Source organism: Populus trichocarpa, chromosome 7 (assembly GCF_000002775.5).
Source record: "Populus trichocarpa isolate Nisqually-1 chromosome 7, P.trichocarpa_v4.1, whole genome shotgun sequence".
NCBI lineage: Eukaryota > Viridiplantae > Streptophyta > Magnoliopsida > Malpighiales > Salicaceae > Populus > Populus trichocarpa.
The window spans coordinates 10,012,741-10,024,519 of NC_037291.2; the positions used below are offsets into that span (position 1 = coordinate 10,012,741).

The window sequence follows — 11,779 nt, forward strand, 5'->3', positions numbered from 1 at the left end:
AGGCTTCTCTGCAGCTTTTCTGAAAAAGCATAGTGTTGCTACGAAAGTGCATGCAAGCTCAAAAGAGTCAGATATGGAGGTATTAGTTGGCAGCAAAACATTCATGGAACCCAAGCCCGCCATAGCTGAATCAGCTTTATTAGCAGTTCTGGAGAAGTTCTTTGATGTGATTTTGAACCTTCCTATGGTGAACAGGTTATACCCTCTTACAAAAAAAAGAAACATCTGAAACCATACGTTGATAAATGCTTAATAATGTAATTCTTATCATTATTACCAATGATTGATTCTCCATGACTGGAAGCTTATATAACTTTTCATTAATTATTACATTGCAGGAGGCTCTCGGATGTGCTAAGCTTATTATCATCACGACAACCAAGCTGTCCACAGTTGTAAATAAATAGCTCTGCAGATAGAGTCATTCCTGCAGGGTCTGTGGAATCATTTATAGAGAAGCAGCGAAGAGCTGGGCATGAGGTTAGGGCCTGCAACTTTGTGTTCACACCTCATGTTGATCATTTCAGAAATGATCCAAAACTGTATACTACTCGGCTCAGCCAGTTTTTAGATGACTATGTGCTTACTCATTGCAAGCATTCTTAACCGAAACCATGGAGGCAACTATTTTAGCCCACCTTATTTTTCTCCATGAATCACATTATACAGCTCATAGAATTAATTCATTTTTATTCAATAGATGTCAAATACAGCCGGAAAATAGTTACTTTCGTTTTTTCATTTGTACTTGTTCTTTACATACAATCAAAGTTATACAAACTGTTAAAAAGGTTATTCAATACTAAATACAAGTTTGCTTTCTGGTTTTGGTCTGAATAGAAGTTTTGCTGCTTCACTTTTCACATTTTCTACCATCTCTTTTCTTACAATATAGAATTGGTTACATGCGTGCCGACAATTCAACATCTTGTTATAGTACACCACTAAGCTACAACTTTTACAGAGATCAAATTGTCTTCTACATGCTGTTTTGGTAGCTAGTCCATCTTCATTTCATTCTGGCAAATTATGTACAAGTTTTAAGAATTTCATTATGCTCGCTTAGGTGTATATCAATGCATGTCTTGTTTGTCTGTATGGTTTAGGATTTTCAATTATTTGTTTGTTATTTATGGAAGTGAAAGTTTGTAGAACAAAGTGAAAAGGGTAGAGAATGTAAAGGATGGTTCCCTTGAAGAAATTATGCGAAGACATAAAATCAGATAGTTTTCATGTATATGTTACACAGTAACAATAGCATATACAGACTCGTTATTAGCATCGGAGGCTTCTACGAGTTCTTGCTGAGATATGAAATAAGAAAAAGGAGAGATTACTAGAAGCAAGCATGCACATTATCTTACATGGCAGAAATAACCATCAATAATAGTATATGCCGTATGTTCAGATATTGAAACATCTGATCAGGCAGTGGGGTAAGAGGCTTGCATTGCTATGCCACATAGTCCTTCCTTTGCAGATATATCTTTCTGCATTCGTATGTATCCCTCTTCCCCCCATTGTGCACCCCATGAGTTCTTCACTAGCCAATACTTTGATCCATCGCTCACTCCATATCCAACAGCAGTGACACCATGGTCTAGTTGAGTGTCGCAACTTCCTGTAAAGATGCCACTCGAGTAGAATTGGAAATCAGATCCACCAGCGTCAATAGCAACAGAAACTGGTTGCTTGGCAACAGCCTTCATCAGTGCAGCTTCACTGTTTGCTGGCACATCTTCAAACCCGGTAATCTTTGCTGCGTGGATGGCTGCCTTGTTAGTGTTGCAAGTGCCATCTGTTCCCTTGTATGGGTAGTTAGCTTCAGTTGTTAGACCCTTGTTTTGTTCAATGAATTTGAAGGCATCATCCATCAAACCACCGTTGCAGCCTTGATCCTCACCCTTAGTGTCACAATCAACAACCTCTTGCTCTGAAAGGGAGATCAATTTACCAGTCGTAAGCTTATTGATTCCTTCCATGGCTGCCACTGCAGAAAATGCCCAACAACAACCTACGTTTTGATTCAGCACAAACAAAACAAAGGTTAGAAAAGTATCCCTCTGTAAGATCTCATTCTTATAAAAACAAGGAAAGGCACTTACCACACTGTCCTTGGTCCTTGACAGGGGTTACAGCTCCTTCCTTTCTCCAGTCCACGGTAGAAGGCACTGCGGAAACGTTTTCATATCTGAAAGGACCTGCTTGTGGAGAGCACATATGGCCCTTGAACCTATTGCGTGAAGCTTTGAACTCTTCATTTGTAAGATCTGCAAATTGATTGACACCAAGTTTGTAAGATTTGCCGGTTTGACTGTTAAAAGCATCTATGCGTGCAACATTTTCCTTGAATATGCTGTAACGGGTCGCCCTCTCGTTGTCATCCTTGTATACACGCCCATACTGAGTCATCCATTGCTCATGCCTCTCATACATGGGTGCATCCAGGAGGGTTCGAGCTGTGGATTTAGAAGGCCAAGCTCCCAAAATGAAGAGCAAGGCCAAGCAAACAAATTGGAATTGTTTAGTGAATCTCATGGCAGCCTTTGGTATTAGTAGCTGGTATATTGGGGAAGCAATGAGTAAGCTGGTAGGCATACTATCTTCACGCACCCTATGAGGTTTTTATAGGGACTCTGCTCCGGTCAATTCGTATGCTCCACAAGACAGGCCTTCCAACCATGCGTGCCCTTACAAATGTTCTAATTTTGACACCTTATATTAGCTAGGCTTGTGAGTATAGTATTTAGTCCCATCTTTAATTTTAGAAGAAAACAAAAATACTCTTACCGTGCCGTTTGATTCACAAAGTGAATAGTTTTAAATAAACTTTCAGATTGTAACAAGAATCGGCCTTCCTTTAAGTTACTGCATCGGAGAAAAAACTAGGAAAATGGTAGTCTCTCTGTAACTATTAGTAAATATGATATATTTATTTATTGAATAAATTTAGACGAAGCAATATAAACATTATTGTCAAAGATTCAAGCATTTGTTCTAACAACTTCACATTAAAAGAGGTTGTATTACCTTTTCAAAGTTTAAGAACCAATAAAATCAACTTAATTACAACTGAAGATCCTATGGCTATATATATATATATATATATATATATATATATATATATATATATATAAAGAAGCAACAAGAATAAAAAAAAAATACTAAAGAAAGACACTTTCAATAAATTTATATAAAATTCAAGTATGTAAAAATAAATTATTCAAATATTTATTACAAATTTATTTGTTCAAATATAATAAAACTAAAACAAAGGCGACGCTGGAGGAGAAAGAGGAGGTTGGTCATCCCCAGGACCATAGGGCCAATAAAAGGGTGCACAAGTTCTTTATAATCCGTAGAGAGTCGTTTATATTTTTCATTGAGATGGGTTGTACGTTCTTGCCATAGTTTCGAAACCTGGACCGGCCCGGCGGGTCGACGCGGCCGACCCAGGCCTAGGACCGGTCCGGGTCTAAGTAAAAACCCATCGAGGAGTTGACCCGGCGAAACCCGGTCGACCCAGACAAACCCGGCTAAGACCCGGTCTCTTTTTATATATATATATATATACATAGCCAGGAAACGACGTCGTTCGTTTTGGCCTTTTAAAGTCAAAACGATGCAGATGAAGGATGAAGGATGCAAAATTGCAGACAGAGATAACAAGAAAAAGCAATTTCAATCGCATAGCTCCTGTGCCTGACTGCCCGTAATACACCTCTACCCCAAACACGGCATCCTCTTCGTAGTGATCCCTGCTCATTCCTGTAGATTCCATTAAAGACAACATCCCCGGTTTTTATCAGATCCTGCATCAAGACATGATTGGAAAAGCCCCTCTTCAAAGTTTTGTGCGTGAATATCAGTGTTTTCGTTGATGCATGATTGCTGATGTTTTCTGTTTTGATGCCCATGGGTTTTCTCTCTCTCTCTCTCTTTCTTTAAGATTTTCTTTTCCTCTTTACCTTCTATTCTCAATTTAAAGAGAATGCCTATTTGCTGTTGATTAAAAAAGAATGTTTATTTGTGATTGGAAAGCTGGAGAATGAATGGAAAGCTGGAAAGCGGTTTGAAAGTTGGAAAGTCAATTGACAAGAGAGGGATAAGAGAGGGGAATTGTATTTATTGAAGTTTTTATTTGATTTTTTTTGTTGACCCGGGTCAACCCATCTGACCCGTGACCCGATCATTAAACCGGGTCGACCACCGGGTTGGCTTTCAAAACTATGGTTCTTGCACTCATTGATCTAACAAGACCGCGAACTCTGGAGACTGAGTGCTCAATAGCAATTGCAAGCTCCCGATTTCTATCCCAACGGTTAAAACATTATGGGTCATCCGCAGGTTCTCGACCGTAGTGGTGGAGAGTCCGTACACCCGATTTCTATCGGGTCCACCAGGTAATCCTGCCTCCAATTACAAATCCAAATCAAAATCCAGGTGGATCGAAGGATCGTCCTCATATCTCTCCTTCAACCGGCTATTACATGTCTCCTAGAAATAAAAAAATGAAATCATCAAATTCAAGAAAATAATAACTTAAGAAATAAAATGGTTGAAAACCAATGTACCGCAAAGTGTTGAGCTCGGTTGTCGACGAACTGCTACACCCTTTTTTGGCGGTCTTCACTCTGCACGTGCGTCTCTATAAAAAGCTCCATTGGGCTTAGCTCACTTCTAAGTGACGTAGCCTGTAAGAAAAAAAATGTTTTCAGTTAAATATGTTTATAAATAACAAAAATTAATTAAAAATAAATATGATTAAAATAAATCTTACGCTTCGCATGTGAAACAAATGGAACGAAGCTGCTAGTGTGCGTTGTAACCGAACCGTGAATTTACCGACTCCGGTTCCCCACACCAAAATGTATGCATAGTGTGAAACGCTCGGACATCACGTGCTGAATATATTTCACCCATATATTCTCCAGGATGTATGGCAGCCTGAAATCCTTTCCAATCGTCACGTCATTCCAACCTGCTAAAGCGCTTTCTCTGGCATATTTTTAAAAAAAAAAATTTGCTTCATACCAAAAATCACGCAACCTATATAATACAAATATATTATATGTGAGTAAATGACAAATGAAATTTTAATATGTGAAATTAAAAAAAAAGTCGTACTATTTTTTATGTTACCTAGTTACAGCATAATTCTCTCAAACTCTCCTCGTTACATTATCATTTGCTCTATCCCACTCAAATTTAGCCTTGTAGTAAAAATTTATTAAAAAAAATAAATAATTTTTCAATAAAGTAAATGAATTAACATAATAAATACTAAAAATTTTAAGTTAAAACTAATCTTAAATCTTGTAAACTATGCATCGACCTGCAGTTTCCATTCAGGATGTTTGAAAACCTGGCTTCATTGAAACAATAGAATTTCCATCGATGATTTAAATGTCGATGTTATTATTCGGGCAACCTCAATGTTTGTGAACCTGCAAATTGATAAATTTAATGAAATATTATTTGTTCATAAATTGTTAAATGTAAACCAACTCAAAGCAAAACAAACTTACATTGAGATGTTGTATTTTCACTGTGACTTGTACTTGCGAGTGAATGAATCCCGCTGTGAAAGGACACCACCTCTATGTTGTGGAACCGCACTCGAAGAGGCAGCGTCGTGAGTCAATGCATGTGCTTCATATGCCTCTTCTTGGTTAGCACCTAATGACACATTGTTATTATCATCGTTGCTAGAAGAACTAGTTATGATCTTGTGCTCATGACGTGCAACTGATTTTTCCCTATACATCTACATAAATTTAAATAAAAAATAAACTATTTTGATTAAAACAAATTCAGTTCTAACACGATTTTCTCTATGTATCTTCAATAACATCTACTTCCTGAGATGCTTCAGGAGAGAAAACTATACATGATGGTGCACTTGTTCTTGTTGGATTTATGTGGTCTCTTAGTGTTCTAACACGATTATTCTCATTATGAAGTGACTGGTTATCCTCTTCGGCCATGTTTTCTGAAGAAGATGAGGATTTCTTAGAAAGTCTACCACTTAATGTGCGTGTCCAAACTCTCATGCAAGTGCAGAAAAAAAAAAGGAAAGGAAAAGGAAAAGGAAGAAACAAAAATTAGAAAAACAATAAAAGTGAAAAGAAAAATAAAATATATAATTTATACAGTAACTTACCTCCTCGACAACGACGCCAAAAACTTGACACGATCAAAGAGTTGATGTCTTATCCCAAGTGCAGGAGTGTCAAAGTAATAAATAACCCGGCAAGACCAAGGTCAATCCACAGGGAGGTCAACTATATAAATTGCAAATAATATATATATATAATAATAAAACAAAGAATTAAATAGATCTTTGAGATGTGAGATTAATGTGAGGATTAAAAAATGATAAAAATAATTGTCAAGGCTAGAGGATCCACTAATGGTATTAGAAATAAGTATAGTATAAACTCTTTTTATTATTCAACTGGAAATCACACACAAAGGTTCCACTCGGATGATTTATCCTTAATAGTTCATTATAAATTTTTAACATGATCATATTAATTATCTTATTTTAGTAACATCATACTTTTAAATATTATCAGGAATTCATGATGCTAACTTATGTCAACAACAAATCAAGTTCCTCTCATAACAACGATGTCGATCGAAGACTATAAAGGATCAAACATTTATTGTACCAAGTGTTAATTATACAACACAAATCTAAATTAATCATTTAACAAGTAAGGTATTAAGAATTAGTAAGATACAAAGATAAGACATATTAAAAACAAACTTTCTTGGATATAAACATTGAAATCCATGTTGAGTTTGTATTATACATATTCTAACACCATTAGTGAAACATTTTCACCTTGATATAATTAACTTACCTAGACGTAATGAGGAAGAAGAACATAAATAAACAAGATAAGAACATAATTATGATATAAGTTAACTAAGAGTAGTAAAGAAAATGAAAAGCATAAACAAGAGATAATGAAAGTAAAACATGAAATTAAACTTGAACATTACAAAAAGAGAAAGCAAGAAAATGATCTTGATCTGGAAACCAAGATGCCTAAATATATGGCAAATGCCTCCTTTTATAGGCTAAAAAAAACTATTCATTTTGTAATTAACTATTGAATTAGTGGCCAACTATTGGCTTAGTGGACTTGGTGGTTTAGGTATGGATTTGTTTTCTGGATGAAATGGCGTTGTTCCAATCAAAATTTGGCAAAGTGGTGTCATGAAAGTTGTAGAAATCTGTCTCAGCTTTCCACCAAAAGATGAATGAGCTCATTTGAACTTCTAGAACCCGAGATATAGACTAAACACTGAACAGTGTTTGGGCTGCAGGACAGATTCGGGCTTCTTTTTTTATGATAAGATTTGGACTCCAAAACGGCAGGATTGAATCTTGGACTCTTATGAATGTTTTAGGCCTATGTCTTAGCTTTCTATTTATATAAACTAGACTGAAATCCAAGATCTACGGCTCTAGATATGACCCAATGACTGAATGGTGTTCCAGTTTGAATTGAACCAACATCTCTTTTCTAAGCTTACCTTTTCTTTGTCCTTTCACTTTCAATAATTAATCACATCAATCAATCATTTAAATTGTGAGATATGTCTGCATTTAAAATGAACATTTACCATAAATTAAAGCTATCTTATATTATCAGACTTGTTATTATAAAACATGTTTAAGTTAGGGAATTTAATGATACTTTAAGTGCAATATGATGATATAAAGCCTTAAAGAGAATGCACTTTTAAGTACTAATCACTAGCATAGTCTCGTGGGGAACAAATGGTTCTCCATATGCATACCGACACATGTATTCCTCCATAAACCTTTTTAAAAAAAAGATGCATCGTTACAATATATGGATCGAGAAACTTTTTATTTTTACACCTCTTGCATGGACACCTAATACCACCTCCACTAATATTTATCGGATTAGATATTGTGTAATTAATAAAACCCTGAATTACATTACAATAATCCATCATCTGCAATCTTTAGGATGAATCTCAATACATCCATATACGATCATCCATCACTTATATCGAACCTATATCAAATAATGATGACAGTATGTATTAATTAACTACATTAACTAAATAAATATGCAAAAAAATTAGTTTAGCTCAAGATTATTCAACCTAGTTTAATATTTTTCTTAATTTATTATCAATTATCTATGTAGATATAAATTTGTACACATTTACAGAAATTACAACTTGGTAATAAAATTGATAAAATATAAAATGAACTCATTAAACAAGTCATTATTTATTTCATCAAGACACACCTGAGTGGATAACTCGACATAAGTTTCAACAATTTACAAACAAATATAATTTTACAAAATCTAAAATATACCATAACATGTACAAAATCATAAATCCATACAACAAGTTTGTTTGAGAAAAAACAATAAAACAAGTAAACACACAAACAAAATACATATACTACAAAAATATGCAATAAAAAAACTAACATTTTAAAATTGTGTTCAAATTAAAAAAAGGATAGATTTGCTTACTTAAGATGGAAAATCCTCAATAAAATTTCAATCAAAACATGGATGATGTCAAACAGAGTGTTGTTGTGAGTGGAAAAGTTGCAAGATGATGAGTTGTGTTAAGATGAGAGGGGATGGGGGGTTGTTTTGTTGCAGACAAATAAGGGAGGGAGGGGGGGTCGAACGTCAGGTCATATATTAAATATTATCGATGGATTTATCGACGGAATTATTCTGATGGTAACTCCATCGGCAATTCTGTCTGTATCAATGTCACGTCACTGTAATTTCATCGGTAACGATGTCTATAAAAACTTACATGTCATCGTACTGTTTGGTTTTTTTATTCCTTCTATTCCATTGGGATTCCCTCAGTATATATCGACAATATATTTTTATCGGTGTTTACCAATGGAGTTAGCAATGGACAAATTCGGTCGGTAAAAATCATCACAAAATACCAACGTAAAAAATCTATCAGTGTTTCCATTTGTATTCGTCAATTTTCTTATAGTGATTCACAATCAACACAATATTGAATGATGAAATTGAAAAAAGTCAATTAAAAAATAACATAAGTCAACCAAAGTTAACATGTCAAATTCACACTGTATAGCCATATAAAAAGTATATCAAAATAAATTATGAACTCAATTCCTAATTAACTCGATGTTGAAAGATAAAAAAGAAAAAAAATCAATTAAAAAAGGATATAAAAAAACAATCTGAGTTAACTCGCCAAACTCATGATCTAGGTCATGGGACCGAGACAACCTCATAGAAAGCAAACCGAAAAAAGAACATAGGTCAAACCAGGTTACCCTGTCAAACCTGCGACACGGGTCATAAGACTGGGATAACCCCATATAAAACAAATTGAAATAAATTATGAAGCACAATTCTCAATCAACCCATTATTAAATAATGAAATTGGAAATAAGAAATCAATCTAAAAAAGGGACATGGTAAAATGACCCAATTCAACCCAAGTTAACTTACAAAACTCGTATCTAGATCAACCTAATGTTGAAGGATGAAATTGAAAAAAAAATCTTGAGTCAACCAGGTTAACCTGTTAAACCCGTAACACAAGTCATGAGACTTAAATAACCATATAGAAAGCAAACCACAATAAATCATGAAGCTCAATCTCTAATAAATCAAATATTAAAGGATAATAAATATATATAAAAGATTTAAAATAAAAATACTATTGCAATGAATACTATTTTGTGAGGTAGTTCACAGTAAAAGCATCACCTCTTTTCGTTTTTATTAACTAGTTTTGTTGTTCACGCTTCGCTGAGGGTATTGATTTGAGGTGTTAGTAACTTCCTTACAAGCACTTTTTTTAAACAACAAGCATAAACTCATAACGTATAAAGTTGACTCAATCAAAACCCGGTATGACTCAAAAAATCCATAAGATGATGTTGTCCAAACTTTTTAAAAAACCTTTTTAGTGACGTTTTCTTGAACATTATATATATATAGGCAGGTTAGATGGAAATTATCCTAAAAGATCAACCTTGAAATCTGTGACTTAATTGCTTGTCTTGCACACAATATGACCTAGTCAATTGGTAAGGCTAAAGGAAATTCGAATGACTGGAAAAAATTGGGTCGATTTAAAAAAAATCAGGATGACATCTTCTTCTTTTTTAATATTAAGAAGACAACATGTTGAATCACTCCCGGTCAACCAAGGTTAACCATCAAATTCACAACCCGATTCATGGACATGACCACAATGTACTAACCTAATTGGCCAACTAATAAGGATCAGTCCAACACCAAGGTTAATAATATCAAAGACTCATTGGAGGTGCCAAGTGGGCCAATTACAAGAGTTAGGGTAAATAAGCTTAAAAAGGAATTGAATGGACTTGTTCGTAACATATGGAGCAAGATGGACCTAGAGTAGCTTAGGACACCTAGGAAGCATGAAGGAAAGCCTCTAATTCATCTAATCCAAGTCCAAGAAGAGCCTAATTCGTGTGGATCAAAGAGTTGATGTGTCCGACCCCATAACAACCTTGTTAGGCTTATTTCTCCTAATGTTACAATGATAGAAAGTCAACAATTTATTCTCCTAAACAAGCAAGTAAAGTAATTAAATCAACAACAAATGGGGAAATTGGCTTTATTATTTGTCCAAGTTATACAAGAAAATCCAAGCTAAACAAGGAACTAAAACGGCGGCAAATCAGGTCAGAATTTTCCTAGTCTACAAAGGACTTATAGAGCGGCAACTACTCCTATGAATCCAAGGAAGGGCTATTCAACTATAACAACTTATAAACTAGGAAAATCAGATTATTTAGCTTTTATTTTCTTTGCTACATACGGCAACAATACCAAACTTTGTGTTATTTTTATTTCTTTATGTTTTGGGTTATATTTGGATTTAATTGTAAGTGGACTTCATATAAGTCCACATAAAGGGCCTACTAGGGTTTATTTTATTCTAGAGTCAGTATAAATAAAGTCATAATTAGACATGTAGGGTTACGCAATTTAGATTAATAAAACTTCTTTGTTACACTTTGTTGTATGAGTTGATGAGATATTCTCCCTTCCTTGGTTCTCTAAAAAACTGAAAATGACTTATCGAAGAACAACTGACTTCGTGGAGTCATCCTTATTCTTCTCATTCGTGAATCAATATTTGTTGGGTAGGGGTTTCCGTTTCTAATAGTATTGATGTCTAAGTACAAGTTATATTTTTGTCACACTCCTATCAAATCTGAATATGTGGCTTTCCAGGAATCGGTGTCTTTGCTTGTGGGTTACTTGACCGCATGTTCAAAATATTCGCATCATTTAAGAAGGCAACATGTTGAATCACCCTTGGTCAACCAAGATTAACCACCAAATTCACAATCTGATTCATGGACATGACCACAATGTGCTAACCTGATATGCCAACTATCTCTTTCTTTCCCTGTCCCTTATTCCCTCCCTAGTTAGGCTTTCATTGGGCTTGGCTAAGATGAAATTACAGTCTCGATTGAAGAGTTAATAGATAATCATGGACTAAATTGAAAGAAGAGGTCTTGAGCTAGGGTGGGATGAAATTCAGGACTCAATTAAAGAATTTTTATAGAATCAGAGACTAAATTAAATATAGAGAGTAAAAAGTGTATGACGCGTATTAAACATACACCAGCATGTGGCGTGTGGCAGGAGCCACTAAAATGGGTTGGCTAATTACACTTCCTCTGTCCATCAGAAGCAGTCTTCCTAGGTGTCTATAGAAGTGTCTC

General features: G+C 34.9%; 1 protein-coding gene across 1 annotated transcript; it reads right to left on the bottom strand.

Annotated features, from left to right (window-relative positions):
* Positions 1-1,392: 1,392 nt before the first annotated feature.
* On the bottom strand, positions 1,393-2,661 carry LOC18100994 (senescence-specific cysteine protease SAG39). Its single transcript, XM_006380426.3, has 2 exons — positions 2,106-2,661; positions 1,393-2,014 (listed from the first exon to the last, which is right to left on the bottom strand). The coding sequence occupies exons 1-2, from the start codon at positions 2,596-2,598 to the stop codon at positions 1,425-1,427; spliced, it is 1,083 nt and encodes a 360-aa protein (XP_006380488.3). The 5' UTR covers positions 2,599-2,661; the 3' UTR covers positions 1,393-1,424.
* Between the last annotated feature and the right edge of the window lie 9,118 nt (positions 2,662-11,779).